Source organism: Choloepus didactylus, chromosome 15 (genome assembly GCF_015220235.1).
Source record: "Choloepus didactylus isolate mChoDid1 chromosome 15, mChoDid1.pri, whole genome shotgun sequence".
NCBI classification, from domain to species: domain Eukaryota; kingdom Metazoa; phylum Chordata; class Mammalia; order Pilosa; family Megalonychidae; genus Choloepus; species Choloepus didactylus.
In genome coordinates this window covers 26712355-26728393 of record NC_051321.1, presented here as the reverse complement: position 1 = coordinate 26728393, position 16039 = coordinate 26712355, and the positions used below count along the sequence as shown (strand labels likewise).

The 16039-nt window shown below is 42.8% G+C and overlaps 1 protein-coding gene across 3 annotated transcripts in view; it reads right to left on the bottom strand.

Annotated features, from left to right (window-relative positions):
* The window catches only part of SORCS1 (sortilin related VPS10 domain containing receptor 1), a 549535-nt gene that overhangs the window by 26018 nt on the left and 507478 nt on the right, over positions 1–16039 (bottom strand). For all 3 annotated transcript variants that reach the window (XM_037804645.1, XM_037804643.1, XM_037804644.1), the window contains exons 21-23: positions 15866–15989; positions 10897–11009; positions 6135–6266 (exon numbers count right to left, since the gene is read on the bottom strand). In XM_037804645.1, coding sequence (XP_037660573.1) covers positions 6135–6266; positions 10897–11009; positions 15866–15989 — 369 coding nt within the window. The remainder of the gene's footprint in view (positions 1–6134; positions 6267–10896; positions 11010–15865; positions 15990–16039) is intronic.

Below are 16039 nucleotides of genomic sequence, written 5' to 3'. Positions count from 1 at the left end.
GCTGTCCCAAGGTGCTTTTGCCTGCAGGGCAAGTTCTGGGAGGGTGAGCCAGAGACAAGTTTACTGGTTCAGTCTTTCAGGCTGCCACCCTATAGACTGGTATGACGTGCAGTCACCATGGTATGTGCACAGGTTTACTCTGCTCCCTCCGGAACAGGGCCAGTGTCCCACAATAGGAGTGCTAGCTCCACACCACGCCAGGGAGGAGGCAGGGAAGGGACCAGCAAGGGCCTGAGCTTTCAAAGCTGTGTTTACTTGTTCGGCACCCACCCACGTACTGCAACTCTTTAAATGTTTGCTGGAGTTTTGAGGAAGATGGCTCAACAACTTTTGCAAGTTGTTCAAAGATTCTGTGGGGGAATGGCTCCCTGAAGTGTCTTAAGTCACTATCTTGTTTGATCGTAAGTTCCAAATGATTTTTAATGAAACCAGTAGGGCAAAACATTCTCTCTTAGCACTGAAACATCATGACAAAAGAGAAATTTAAGGATAAAAAAACATAGTAAAGTTATGAAACATGTGACCCAAAGAGGTGGTACAAGGTGAAAATATGGATTAAAAAATGGGTGTCTGCAAATTTATCAATGGCAAAGCCACACTAGGACAAAATGCTAATGCTTATCTCTGAAGTTGGTAGGTGAAATGCCAGCCCTACTGAACATAAATAGCATTTTGGTGAAATGTTTAGAGAAAGTCTTGCCTGGGATGACCTCAGAACTGAACCAGTCAGTCAATCCTGATCCTGTTACATTATTTGGGTCCTTTTAAATAGTATTTGTGTCATCTTCCTTTTGGATTCTATGTATAAAGTGACCTTTCTCTATTCATACAAAATGATTTCTGAATTAAACCATGAGGAAAGGCATGGAATCAAAAACTAAGTTTTAAGAAACAGTAGCTCACCCAATCTCATCGTTCCTTAGCACAAAAGAATCAGCTGAATTAATGTGCCCAAGAAGTTCCTAGCATGATGGAGCACAGTGAATAAGGGAACAATCAGAATGAAGAAACAAATACGTTTTTCTCTTAGAGCCCCTAGTGCCAACTCTAAGCTTCTCTCCATCCCCCTGTGTCATATTTCTTTTGACCTAACTTGTACTAACTCTGCTTTCAGTTATTTGTCTGAGTGACCTTTATGGTGATCTCCAGAGTATTGCTGTAATTCAACTCTGCTATGTTAAAAATTTTGGACTGTGAGGGAAGTCTATGTGGATGTTTAGAAAATAGTGTGAGATCATTAGTTACATTATACAATGAATCTTTTAATTCTTAAAATGCTGCCAGTAGGCTGTTCTCTTTCCAGAGAGGCCATTCCTTTCTCAGGATTACAGATGCAGCATCTGCCAAATGTGAATGGGAACACAAACAGCCAAGGAGGAAATACATTGTTTGTGGCTGATGTTTTCCCATACTTCTTTTTCCCTTTTAAATGTTCCCATGCCTTTAAGGATTTTGAAAGATGACATTTTTGGCTCGCTATCTCCCCAGCACAGCATCACAAACAACCTTGACAGAGTATGGTGGACTTTTCTTCCTCCAGGAGGGCCAGAGATAAATCTTGCTCATCTCTGAGGACTCAGTGGTGAGTGAGTGTGGTAGCTGAGGGGCAGGAGTTGTTTCACGCCTGGGCAGCTGGCCATGCGGGATGCACTATCCCTGATGAGGCCAGCTAAGGGCAAGCAAGCCTTTTCTCACTCACCAGAGGTCTGAAATGAAGACTACTGGAAACTTTCCAGACAGAGGCCACTTGATTAACCCAGCCCACATCATCTTGATAACAGGGTCAAGTACTGCTCACTGTGAGGAATTTTCAATTTATTTCACAGACAAGCGAGCTCGATCCGAGCCAGCATCCCTGCTCCCTTGGGAACGTTGTCAGAGGAAGCTAAGGAAGCAGAACTAAGAGCTCTTTGCTTGGGCCTTGCCCTTGCATTCTTCAGGGCCCATTTGGCTAGGATCCCACTCTTTCCCTTGCTGAGTGTTCTGTGCAACATCCTTAAAAGAAAGGGATAGATCATTAACAAAGGGGATAAGGTTAGCCCTTCCCAAGTTCCAGCTAAGATTCATAGTGCAACCTTCAAGACAGGCAGTTCATATCTGTGGTTTAGTTTTCCCTTACAGTTATTTACATTTCTATTTAATGTATTAAATTCAAAGTCAGTTGCTTTTGCCTACCTGGCATTCCTTCTACCTCCTCCATATATATATGAGAAACATATTCTTCTATTCCCAGTCCATTTCATTAGCGAGATACTACCATAAAGCCCTGATGCAGGGAGGATATAAAATGCCTTAATTGTCCCCCAGACTGCAGCGACTGGTTAAAAAAAGCCCACTTAACCCAAGTTGGGCCAGTGAGGATTGTAAAGCTGGGGCTCTTGCTGGTGCTATCAGGGAGGAGAGATTATCTTTGGGATAGGGTTGATAAGCTGGCTAAATGGAAGCTGGGGTTTCCTGCTTTCCTATGTGTTGGCTTAATTCTCAGGCAGACTTCCCATGTGGTAGAAAAGAAAAGAAATGGAGTGGGAAGGGAAGGGAGAGAGAGAAAGAAGGGAGAAGTTTAGTGATGTTTGGAGTGGTTCTGAATTTATCCATGCCTGAATTGTACCCCTGGTCTTACCAATTAAATGAACTCGAGTTCATTTTTTTTTTCTTTAAACTGGTTTGAATTGGATATGTCATTTCATTTTATTTTCTGGTGCAACAGCCTTAACGTTTTCAGACCCATGGAAGTAAAGCGGTGTCTAAGTCTATGCCAGCAGTATGGTGCAGTGGAAAAGATCACTGAGCTTGAGAGTTAATTGCCAAAATGGAAGTAGGATCTAATTCTCCTGAAGAGCTGTGTCACCTCAGGCAAGTCAATTCACCATGCTGAACTCCTTCATTTAAAAATGACTGAGGAGACAGATATGGCCTCTGTCTTTAAGTCAGCTCTGGAGGTAAACTCGCTGCCCTCCCCCTACATGGGACATGACTCCAGGAGTGGAAGTCACCCTGGCAATGTGGGACATGACTCCCGGGGATGAGCCTGGCCCTGGCATCATGGGATTGAGAATGCTTTCTTGGACCAATAGAGGAAAAAGAAATGAAACAAAATAAAGTTTCAATGGCTAAGAGATTTCAAATGGAGTTGAGAGGTCATTCTGGAGATTACTCTTGTGCATTATATAGATATCCCTTTTTAGTTTTTAGTGTATTTGAACAGCTAGAAGGAAATACATGAAACTTGAAATCCAGTAGACTTGATTCTTGAAGATGATTGTATAACTATACAGCTTTTATAGGGTGATTGTGTAATTGTGAAAACCTTGCTACTGACACTCTCTTTATCCAGTGTATGGACAGATGAATAAGGAAATAAGGACAATAAATAAATAAATGATGAGGGGGTGGCTAAGGGGTATGGGATGTTTTGGGTGTTCTTTTTATTTTCATTTATTTATTTTCTTGAGTAATGAAAATGTTCAAAAATTGATTGTGGTGATGAATGAACAACTATATGAACCATTGATTGTACACTTTGGATGATTACCTGGTATGTGAATATATCTCAATAAAATTGCATTAAAAAACTGATCAGAAAGAAGGATCAGAGATCCCTATCCAGAAAATGGTCTCCCAGAGGCAGCCCCTGTTTCACAGGGTCTCAACATGTGGGCTCAGTTGTTACAAACAGCTTTTATTACTGCACTTTTAAATCAGGGTAATACTATTATCCGCTTCTAAGAGACTCACTTCTTATGTGTTTGGTTACCGGGTTTATCAGGTGCAAAAACAGCCTGATAAACTGGCACGTTCCTCTGGCAGAGTTCCATTCTCTAGCCTTACTTTGTTTTCCTTCAATGCTGTAAGCCGGCAGGATAATTTAGGTGGTCTCATCCTCACTCCAGGACACAGGCATTCATATACATTTTTCCCTTTTCTTATTTTCCTTCTCTTCTCCATTTTGTGTAGTTTTTATTCACTAATCTTTTTTTTCTTATCTCCACCATCCCCTCTCCTTGACTATATCACACAGTCTCTTTAAGAGGCCCTAAGCTTTTTCCCTTCCATTTTCTGTATCTTCTCTTCCTATCATAAAATGACCCCAAATGTCTCCATCATACATCTTTTACAGAGCATCTATGCTCGGGCAAGTGTTTTGCTGTATCATTTCTTTAATCCTCCCAGACACCTTGTGAGGTAGGTATTATAGATTGTGGGATGTCGGCTAAATTATTTTCCTCATCTCTAAAATAGAAATAATGAATAGCAGAGCTGAAACTGGAAACCTGATCCATATTTCTCCAAATCTGTGCCCCTTTTTCCTACATGGCTTGACTCCCCACATGTGTGTCAGATGCTATGGTACAGAGCCTTCCAACAAGCCAGGTGACTTCCAATCAATCACTGATTAAATGGATCATCAATGCCTGACCCCAGGCTGACAGGACATTTCTCTGCCCTCTGAGGAAGCCTTTGAAGGAGGCACCAGGAGAAACAGAAGGGAAACAGGTCCAGAGAGAGGAGAGAGGCAAAGGCGAGATACACCCCTTAACAACCAACTGACATTTCAAAGAGCAGACCCCAACTCTTTTCCACATTTCTCCTCAAGGGAACATGTAGAAAACATTATACTTTTAGCAAAATATGGAGCTTATGAGAAATAAAGGTGCACTGATGAGGTGGTATCTAGGAAAGTAGCTGGCTTTAAATGTGGGTTCCTTCCTTATTTGGGAATACTTTAATCTGGATTTAATGGAAAACCAGTAAGATTTCCAGAGGAGAAATAACTGTTAATGTTCATTCCTAAAGGCCTTGGGTAGGATCTACTTCTCCTCTGGGCCCTCAGCAGTGCTGTGCAAAGAAATAACCCCTACTTTTCTCCCCCAAAATTGCAGGTGCAGATAACTTGTAGAATATAATAGGAAGCTGGGTGCCAGAGGTGAGCAAGGTCAGATGCAAATCCGATGGATTACCTTCTGCCCACCCTTCAAATGCAGTTCACTAGGAAATGGGGTTCAATAGGGCTTTCCTTGACAGCTCTGCTCTTCATTACTTGCACATGGAGAAAATTATAGAGGTGAGTCTTCTACCAAGTGAGAAAGCAGCAGTTGAAAGGAGAGTGTGTGCTAGGGGGAGGGCCATGTCATAATTTGGGGTTGTGGTTAATAAGGCTGTTACAGAAGGCACTCCAGCCACTTTCACAGACTAAAGATCATGGGACTAGATTACGGGTTTACTCAAAGTAAATTGAAAAGATTCATATACCGGAGGGGAAAAAGTCAATATTTATTTAGTGGCTGAGAGGAATCCCATTTTTTTAATCTATCTGTCAGGAAGAATTCAACAACTTGAATCATGTGGTTCTAACAAGACAATCAGACCGAGACCGATTATTTTAACTGAATGAACGAAGAACGACGACTGCAGAGATGGGAGAGTCTTGTGAAGTTAAAAGGAGGCGAGGGAGAAAAAAAGACCAAAGGGAGAGGGAGGGGAAGAACATACAGACACACAGACACACCGACACACAGACACACTAGTGCTCTGGAACATGGTGGGGATGAGGAGAAAGTGGATCCCCACATAGCCCATAGAGTGCTGTAGAACCAAGACTAATCAGTCATGGAGCAAGCAGACCATATCATCTTAGTATGGTGGAGATAAAAGGATTAATGGTTTGTATAAAAGTTGTACCTTCTTAAAAGCATGTCATTTGATTCTCATGATACTTTTATGATGTAAGTAAGCAAAATAAGATATAAATGGGTTTATCCTTTACGTATTGTTCAGCTACCTGCTTTTTCTCACTTACTATCTTGGACTATTTTCCACATTAGTATACATAGATGTATCTAATTCATTGTAAACACTGAAGAGTATTCCACAGCGTGGATCCACTCTGATTAATTCAGCATTCCCTACAACAAACACCCTTATCTGTGTTTCTTTGTGAAGCTGGAGTTAGGATCATAGATGACACTCTAAGGACCACAAAACTGGAGATACCACCAACTGCTGGTGCCCTCCTTCTCAAGCCCAGATTCCACAGAGGTCCCTCAGAGCTGCTGTCGTGATCAGATCCTGGCAGAGGGTGTGGCTCAAACTGCAGGGGGAAACTGAAATGTCTCCTGGGGGTGGGGGGGGCTCACCTGCTCCAGGTCCTCCGCTGACCTTTTGGTTTCTCCTGTCGGATCCTGATGGGGTAGGACAAAGAGCTCAGCAGCGGTGGGTAAGCCGGGGAGTACCGCCACCAAGATGTGCTGGCCTGGAACCCCCGTGGCCTGAGGGAGAGACACAGAGGCTCGTGTAAGTCCTGTGGGAATAAGGGCTGAGTGTGGAGAGGGACGATGAGGAGGGAACTGGTATTCGGCAGCGGGTTAGAGAATGAAGTGGGGGTGGTGGATTGGAGTGGGGAGCAGGGCCCTGGCCACCCCAGGCAGCACTGGGGCTGAGTGCAGGCTCCAGAGTCAGATGGTCTCAGCTGCCCCCCCAGCTCCACCACCGTGAGGCCTTCAGCAGGTTGTTTATCCTCTCCGCACCTACATCCCCCCTAATAGAAAATGCGGGATATTACTAGTACTTGCCTTGTAAGAGGGTGGTTTAGAGAATGAAATGAGTTACACATGAAACATTCATAATAGTATCTGGTACACAGCAGAGATTCAAACACCAGCTCTTCTTACTGGAGGGTTTCAGTGGACCTGTGCCATGGAGGAGACAGCCTCACTTCCTGAGCTTTAGGATTAGCCCCTGATAAACACCTGGGCCCTTTCTAACCTAGTGCCCTCCTTCATCACCACACTGAGTTACTCTACAAATCAACCTAGTCATGTCCTAATCACCTAACTTAACAAGCTCCTCCCACTCCCCCCCAAAAAAACTTTCCAGGAGCCCCAGATACTGGTGACCAGGCCCCTTTCATGAAGCACCCTGAGCCCTTCACTTTGCCAAGTGGACTCTTCTGGTTATTCTCCCACCGCTGATGGCTCTGCCTCTGTCTCCTTCCCCAGGGCCAGCCTTTCACTGTTAAAATTATATTCGCTACTTAAGTACTTTGCATTTATCTTGGATAACAGAGCATACATCCCAGGGTTCCCCCTGAGCCCCCTCACTAGGTGGTTCTACAATCAACAGCTATAATTTCAGCTCCTCCCTCAAGCTGTCAGTCAGATTTGTTCACCTGGTTATTTCATCCAGACTTCCAATGAACATATTAAAAAAAAAAAAAGAATTTCTCATTTTTACCCTCAAGATTTCCCTTCTGCATTTATGCAGGCAGAAGCAGCCCTTTCCCAGATATCCTAGCTTGAAGACTTAAATTAGCTTCTGACATCAAAATCTCCTTTCTCTGCCACATGAAGTCAGTTTGTAAGCTCTCAACAACTCAACATCTACACTAATGTCCCCACTGGATCTTTCTTGTTTAAATACCCATTGTTAGGATACCAATTCAGCAGTTGTACCCTCTTCCCTGAAGTTTACAGTAGCCTTCCCATCTCCAAGAGACATGCTGCTACTTCCAGATTTATCTTCCTAAAACCCAACTAGGTCATTATTCCTTGTTCATAATTCTTGCAACATTTTTCCTTGCTAAGTGGCTTTATTCCAGACCTTCTGCAATGTGGTTCCATCCTTCTTTCTCAGTCTAATAACTCAACTCACACTGGCATCCTAAGCTCCAGCCAAACGGAACTATATGCAACTTTTCAACATTCCAGTCTTTTCTAGCAAAAATTTTACGTCATCTCTTCCTCACCCCCCCAACATCCAGCAGAATGCTTTCTCCACTTGCTTCTGGAACCCTACTCATCCTTCATGAGTCTTCTTAAAGTCCACTGATTTCAGTACATTTTTTATGATTCTTCAATTAGGTGACTGTTTTTCTTTGAACTACAAAGTGTGTACCTTTATAGAAGTAGTATAAAGAGTTTCTAATTTTGGGGTCCTTACCATCTGCCAGACGTTGTGCTAAAAAACTTAGAAATATTATTTTGTGCAACTTCCCACAATAACCCTTTGCAACAGGTATTATTATGCTTCACTTTGCAGGTAAAGATGCATCACAGATTGAGGTCGTAAGGAAGCAGGTTGAGTTTAGTGTGCAGGGTGTTTACTAAGTAGTGTTCTTAGGATCAATACCTGAGGTAGTGAGGGGAAGGAACCAGGGATGGGTAGAAGAAGTTGAGCTGCCATGTAAGCCAATGACAGCCTCAAGAGAGACCCATGGGGAGCTCAGGAGTGGCCCTTCAGAGTTGTCTCAGGTTGGGCTGAGATGGCCAAACCTCTACAGATCTGCATCAACCCATCACTGGGCATGCACCAATACGAAAAAGGACTTGACCTAGGGTGGGGCAGCTCTCTGCAGCTGAGGCAATGACTCAGCTGCAGGTGGGACAGTCTCTCCCAGAATAAGGATCTGGCTGGTGCATCTCTATTTCCACCAAAGGACACACAGATGTGTGAAGGCGGTTGTTCAAGGCCATCTAGGAGGTGAGTGGGGAAGCTAGGTTTGAAACTTTGGTCTAACCATGAAGCCTGTGTTGTTAACCACCACTCTCCTGCCATCCTTCTCCTGATATTTAGCAAATACCAGCTCCTATCACAGTTAATCTTACACTGGGTTTTATGCCCCTACTAGATTTTAAACTCAGAGACTATATCTGAATCATCCTCATTATACAGAAGGGGCTCAAAAACTGTGCACTGAATGGCATTCAATTAAAGATTTCACTGCGGCTGTCAAGAGCAAAAGATCACTTGATGAGGAAAAGGCAAACCAATTATGCAACCAAATTCTGTTGCATATTTAATAGGAAGAAACCACAAATAAGATGACTCCAAGTTGCACCTCATGCAGAGTTTATTAGAGTACTATAATAAACAATGTGGCATCTAAGGGTTTATGGAAGAGGCAGTTCACTGAAAGCCAAGTGTAATTACTGATCTCAAAGACAGGGTGGGAAGATGGGAAGCAGAGGCTGAGGCAGCTACCTCTTGAGACTGAGCAACCAGGAGCCTTGGATACTGGAAGGCATTCACCCTCCACTCCCACTTCTACCCTGTCCTGAGGGATGTTGAGTTAACTCATTTATTCTGCATTTAGCTGATTATGCTCTGCAGCAGCTTAAAAATACTGATGAGCAGTAATTTCTAGCCTACTGGACAGCTGGCGGAAAGGTGAAGCCCCAGAGCATCTGATCCCTGGAAAATAAGTGCAGAGAGAAATCACTGTGGAAGACTGGTTATTGCTGACCTAATGCCTGGTTGATGTCACCTGGGGAAGTCTGACAGTACACTGGGAGATCTACAGGGACTTGGGTCCCCAGAAAGCTGAAGGAAGTTGGCAGTGGTTCCATGGAAGGATATTAGTCATCTCTCTTGGATATATAAGCAGAGGAGAGAAACCAGCTGTCACACCAGGGACTAAAGGTGCCGTGGGCAGAAGAGTCCAGTGGGCCTGTATTCTAGCAGCTGCACCCTTGGTGGCCACAATGTTTAGCCACCAATCCCATCAAGGATGCCTGGAGCACCATGAGGATGGGGGAGAAATGGCATTTACCTGGAGGCACATGAAGATACCCTTCTCCATTCCAAAGTCCCATCCAGCCCTGTTACTCCACATAACAAGGCAAAAAATTGCAGTAGAGTGGACTGGTTAGGAAACCACAGAATCAAGATTCAAACTTTGGTGGTCTGACTCCAGAGCCTGTAATACCTTGGGTAAGTTGCCTAATGTCTCTCCATTCAGTTCCCTCCACATTAAATGGCAATAACCATAGTACCACTTCCATGAGCTCATTTGGAGGATTAAATGCATTAAATAATGTAAAACACTGAGCAGAGCATCTGGAATATTGTAAGTGCTAAATACATCTCAACACAGGTAATGGGAACAGTTATGAAGATGGGGAAGGCCAGCTCTTTGCCAAAGAGCCTGGATGTGGCATCTGTTTTCTGAGCAGGGATTATTATCTGAATGCCTTTATCCCAGTATCTCTTTGAGTCACGTGGCTCTGTATGTTGGGTGCAGGCAGTTAAAGAATATATTAAAAACCCTTTATCGATTTTCCCTTTGGGTTAACAAGATACCCCGGGAAGAGGCAGCTCATCAATGTTTGGTTTTGGGCAGTAAATTCAAGCAGCCCCATAAGCAGTTGTTCCCTTCCTCTGCTCACTCACAAATGGAAATATGTCAGGGGAGACCTGAATAACATTTGCCTAGAAAGGGATAAACCACACTACCTTGGTATATTCCCTGAAACCTTAGGGGGTCATGTTGCCTATGTAAAAATCCAGATGTTATATTCAGATCCTTCACTTCAAATTTGTAGTTTTACCACCTACTAGCTGTGAGACTTCACTTGGTTAACCTCATTGAACCTCAGATGCCTCAACTATAACATGCAGATAAAAATACCTTCCCTTTTATGGCTATTGGAGGATAAAAATGCCTTCAAAAGAACTTAACCATGGAAAGATGCCTAACACCTAATGTCCTGAGTGCTCACTCTCCCGCTCAAGAGCAGCTCTTCTTAATTACTCAACCTTGAGGACCTTCATGCACTGCGTCTCTTCATTATTATGTGCAGTGGCTGATTTCACACTTATTAATTGGTCTAAGTGAGCTCTCCTACATAACTGCCATAGGTATCCATGTACTTCTTCTCCAAGCAGAATAAGCTCCACAGGGGGCAAGGCCCAGGTGTCTGCTTCATGCTTGCATTGTCCCCATAACTATACATCTGCATGTGTGGGACACAGCAATGCAGGCATCAGACCCACTATCTAGACCTCTCATGGGCTCCAGCTCTCCCCTACCCTTCTTTGCATGGGGTCCCTCACCACAAAGCTCTGTGAGGACACAGCAGAAACTGTTTTGCTCAGGAAGGAGAAGGAATTATTTGCACTCACTTCCACCAGGGATTTTTTGATGACTCGGCTGATGTCCCGCCTCCACTCAGGGATGTCTGGGTTGTACTCATCCAGATTTGGAGAAAAGGATAGGCGAAGAGAGCGGAATTCCTCTGTGGATGAAACAGCAGGAGGATTACAAGCAAAAAGTTAAGTCAAGAAGTCTGCCAGACTTTATGTATCATACAGAATTCTAATGGAGGATCTTTCTTCGCATTCACTGGAGAGACCCTTCTAGAGTGCAAATCTGCTGTCTTATCCCTGTTACCTCATTACCTCCTCATTTTCTAGACCAAAGTCCTATGCATTGCTGGGCATCCCAGGCTCTGGCCCATGCCTACCGCAGCCCTCACCGATTGTTCATAGTTTTAGACTCTGCACTTCTAGACACGAAATAATCTGGAGTGTCCTGAACGCATCACAAGTTTATGACTCTGTGCCTTTGCCTCTGCCTAGGATATCTCATTTTCCCCACCAGCCAGACACAAAATATTGAAGCTAGGCCAAGCCTTTCTGACTGACTGCCATCACCCCCTTGCATTTCAATTTTTACTTTTATGGCACTAGCATATTTTGCATGAACAAGTGAAAAACATGATATGTGATTCATTTAATTGTTATATGACCATATAATAATTTTGATATGACTATTAATAATAATTATTTTATTCATTCTATTCCTATTTTTTGTTTGCATGGCAGTTTCCTTTAATGGAATTTGAGCTCCTTAATTCAGGAATTTTATTGTCTCTGTGGCTCAGAGTTAGTCTGGGTCCATGGAGAAAAAGATGACAAGAAAGAAGCAAGGACATTATGAGAAGAATCCCCTGTGATAGAAAATGGGGAAGAAATTAGAGGAGGCTCAGAGCATCATCAGACCATGATGTATGTATGACACCAAGTAAAAGAGAAAGGAGGAAGGTTGGGTGGAAGTATTCTTGAGTGCTGTCTAAGGAAGTTTCAGCAAGACTGTTGGGGGATCTCAGAGCCAAAGTTGGCCAACAGACAGGTCCCATGTTTCACAGGAATGGGTCCATCTTGGAATTTCTACCTCTCTCACTCTCTGGCTGGAACCAGCCCATGAATTTGTGGCCTTGGCCCTAGTGTGATGGTGGGGTTCAGAGCTTAGCACTAGGGTGCAGGTCAATTACTCTCCCTGGAGTGGTAGGTCTACAAGGTGCCATGACATGGCCTCTCCACCCTTATTACCCCAGCACAGTGAGGGAAACATTGTCCACTCAAATCACATCACTACCCTAAAACCGGCTAGTGGGTCCACATGGCAGTTAGAATCAAATTCAGACTTTTACCACTGCCTCCTAGTCCTCCACCACCTGGTGCTAACTTGTTCTCCTCCCTCATGTCCTACCAGGCTTCCCTGCACTCGCTGGGCTCCAGGGCCCTGTCCTTCTTGCATTTTTCAATCACACCACGCTCCTTCCCACCTCAGTGCACTCCTCCAGATTACATAATGTCTGGCTCCTTCTCATCACTCAGTCTCTCCTCAGAAAGGCCTTTTCCAACCACTCAACCTCACCTGCCCCAGACACTCTCCATCATATGACCTTATTTGTCTTCCTTCATATTTATTTCTATTTTAAATGATTTTGTTTCTGCATTTATCTGCTTTTTATTGTCTGTCTCTTTCACCAGAATGTAAGCTCCATGAGGGAGGGTGCTGTGCTCCTGGCTTATTGAGACAGCACCTACCTGGCCCAGAGTATGTGTTCAATTACTCTCTGTGATTCATTTAATTAATAAATATTTGTTGAATGAGTAAATGCATAAATTACAGTGGAGTCCTTGTCTAATTTGGGCATTTCCTTATGCAATAAACATGTATTTTTGTTTTAGCATCCACAATGGAAAGCATGTCTTTGTGTTTCTGCAGGGGCTAACAGGCATTGGTGATGCCTGTTATACGTTCCGGAAGCATAAAAGCCCTCTTGTGAATTTCCTAACAATGCTGAAGACCTTCCTCAACACCTCCTTCAAGGACCCGTACATTATAAGGTGCGTATTCATGGTAATTACCCTACTCCAAGGATGTATTTTTAAAGCTTGACTATCTTATGATTCACTGGTCAGCTATGTAAATATCAGTGCTTCAGTTCTGATGGAGAATAATGAAAAGGGTATCAATTAGTAATTTGGTAAATGACACCACCCAGGAATCACTGGAGTCTTAGCTTTTTACTTTGATGATACCATTTTTGGTTTCCTCGTACCTCTTATCCAACTGCCGAGACTCCATCTACAACTAAGGGAAGATGCTTGTTTTAGTAAAAGGACACAAATGAGAAAAATGATGCAACTGCCTCCATAATTTACCTACCAAGCTAGATAGCAGGGCGGGGAGCCAGAATGGCAGAGAACTATTATGCTTTAGTTTATTCAACAAAGAAGGAATGCATGTGGGAGGACTGAGAGGGTAAACACCAATATTTTTTTGCAGCTGCTGAGAGAAAAAAAAAAATATATATATATATATATATATATATATATATATATTTTTTTAATTTAAAAGCAAGCCTGCTCCCTGAAGCAAATCAGGGAAAACCATGTAAATGAGGTTTTCTTTCCTCCTGTCTACTGTATGTTTTTGGGTAAATAGTCCTTTTTCTGTCAACTTCCCAAATATGATGCCTCTTTCAGGTGCACCTATCATTAAAACTTTCTAATTACATATATGGAATTCTGAACTACTCATCTAACTGAAGATGAATTGAGGATGGCTGATGGTTCAGAAATTTGATTAAAAAAGGGGTACAAGATTCGCTGTCCATGCTCCTAATGAAGGGAATGGTGATAAACCCACTTGATGAAGGGTTTCCCACACTTGGATGATCCCTTTAAAGAGACTGTAGGATAAGGAAGGACTAAGCACAGCAGTGGATAGAAGGTAGATAGGAATATCCCATCTGGATTCAGAATTTTTAGGCTCTGTTTGTTTAATAGATTTACCTTGTATTTTCTCATCCGTAAAACAGGAATAATTATAGAATAGTTCTCATATGCATGTTCAGAGGACCCAGTGAAACAGATCATTTATGTCAAGTGCTTAGAAAAGATGCTGGTGGTTAAGAAGGGCTACATCGATGTTAACTATTATCACCACCACCACCTTTATTGTTATTGGATCTGTCACTAAACAGCACAGTGACTTTATGCTAGTAATTTCCCATGTATGGGCCACAGTTTCCTGTCTATAAAATGGTGGGGTAGGATCACATAAGCCCAAAGGCCTTCCAGGTTTAACGTTCTCTATATGATTCTAATGAGGAGGCCACCAAAATGCTTAAGCAAGAAGACATGTATTGGGCTTGTGGGTCCATGCCTATTAGTGACACTGGTGACATTGGTGAGGGCCAGGGGAGAGACCAAAGAAAGCATCAGATGAAAAGGAAAAGAAATGAGAGTGGGTTAAGTAGGGTCATTTCAGAGACTGGGCCCTGGGAGCTGGACAGGCTGGTTTGGAAGACCAGCTCTCTCATGACTAGCTGGGGCAAGTTACTCACCTCTCGGAAAATAAGGTTAATAATATCACCTGCCTTATAAAAGGGTTGTTTTGAGGATTCAATGCATTTCCAGCATATAGTAAAGGAGACGGAGAAGGAGAGTGAAGCAAAAGCTCCTTCCCATCATATTCAGGTGCTGTTTGGCCACCTGGCAGAGAGGCCACCTCACTGACAAGATGATTTTAGGAAAACCACTGGCCTAGTTTATCTCCACTTACTACCTGGGGGCTGATCAAGCTTCTTGAGGGAGAGAGAGAGGAAGCATTACAAAATCTACCCCCAGCCCTGCAAGGAATCCTATCCTTTTGGCCTTCTGACCCTCAGCCATATTCAAATTTCCTTTCAGATTATTTTGTGAATTTGAAGGTTAAGTTGGCAAGATGACAAATGAAAAACAAACCTGGCTCCTCCACAGGGAAATCCAGTCCTCAATGATCTCATCGGGATCAATTAATTTTGGAACTGGGGCAACTGATAATTATTTGGACCACAAGTCGTATCCATGCCTGGGTCTGTCTGTCTGTCTCTCTCCATAACATTTCCTTTCTCTGCATAGCCACTTTTAAATTCTTTTGTTAGTTTCTTTTCAATTTTCCACAATGGCTATGTACCAGTTTTCTATTAATAATAAACTCTTACATTTTTACAATCTACTAGTAATACTTAGAGCATATCCATCTGAATATTTTTCTATACATAAAAAATTACCAAAGTTAGATCAATCTATATAAACTGTTTTATTTCCTGTTATTCAGTCAATGATTTCCACCCTTCCATTTCTGTAAATTTCATTCCATCTAATACTCTGACCATATTCCAATTCCCACAATTGATCTCAAAATTGTTCTCTACAGCCATTTGTTGAAACCAATATCTGATCTATAACTCTGCCTTGCATGTGGTTGCTATGACCCTTCCATCACTTTTCATTTAGCGGAGTTTTTTGGTTTCTTTGTTTCTTATGATATTGCTTTGTAGAAGGAGTTTTAGAGTATTTTTACATTGGTAGGCTCTTCTTAATAATCAAAAATTTTAAACTGAATTTTAAAAAAAGCCTTAATATTAACCATTTTCTTTTATAATGGGTTTAGATATTCAAAAACTACCAAAATTCCTAATGCAATGCTTTAGCTTTATATGTAATGAAAAAACCCACTCTACCCTACCCAAGTTGAGTAAGCAAATATTTTTCTACATGTACCAGAGCCAATTTAAGAAAACAAAACAAAAAACCCTCTTGGAGTCTTGTGACCACAGCAGGGTAACTATTATGCTGGTGGATCACAGCTTCACTGCAGGAGAACACCAGAACTTACTCGGCTCTTTCTCAACCACCTCCTTCTTTTCTCCAAGTAAAGCCCATCAGCCCAGAGAGCCTCCAGCACCAGAGTGCCAGACAACCTAGTCTGAGCACAAGGATGATGACAGATCAGCAAAAGAGGGGCACTCACCATACACCGCGATGGTCTTCGTGTCTTGCAGGATGGCGTTGCCAGCCGAGACCTGCACTGTGATGGTGTTCATCCCTTCGGAAGTAAACTTGAATGATATGCTTCCCTCCAGGGTGATCAAGGGCTAAAATAAACAAAGGGACAGAGTGAGAAGAAAGCTGTTTAGTTACAGAC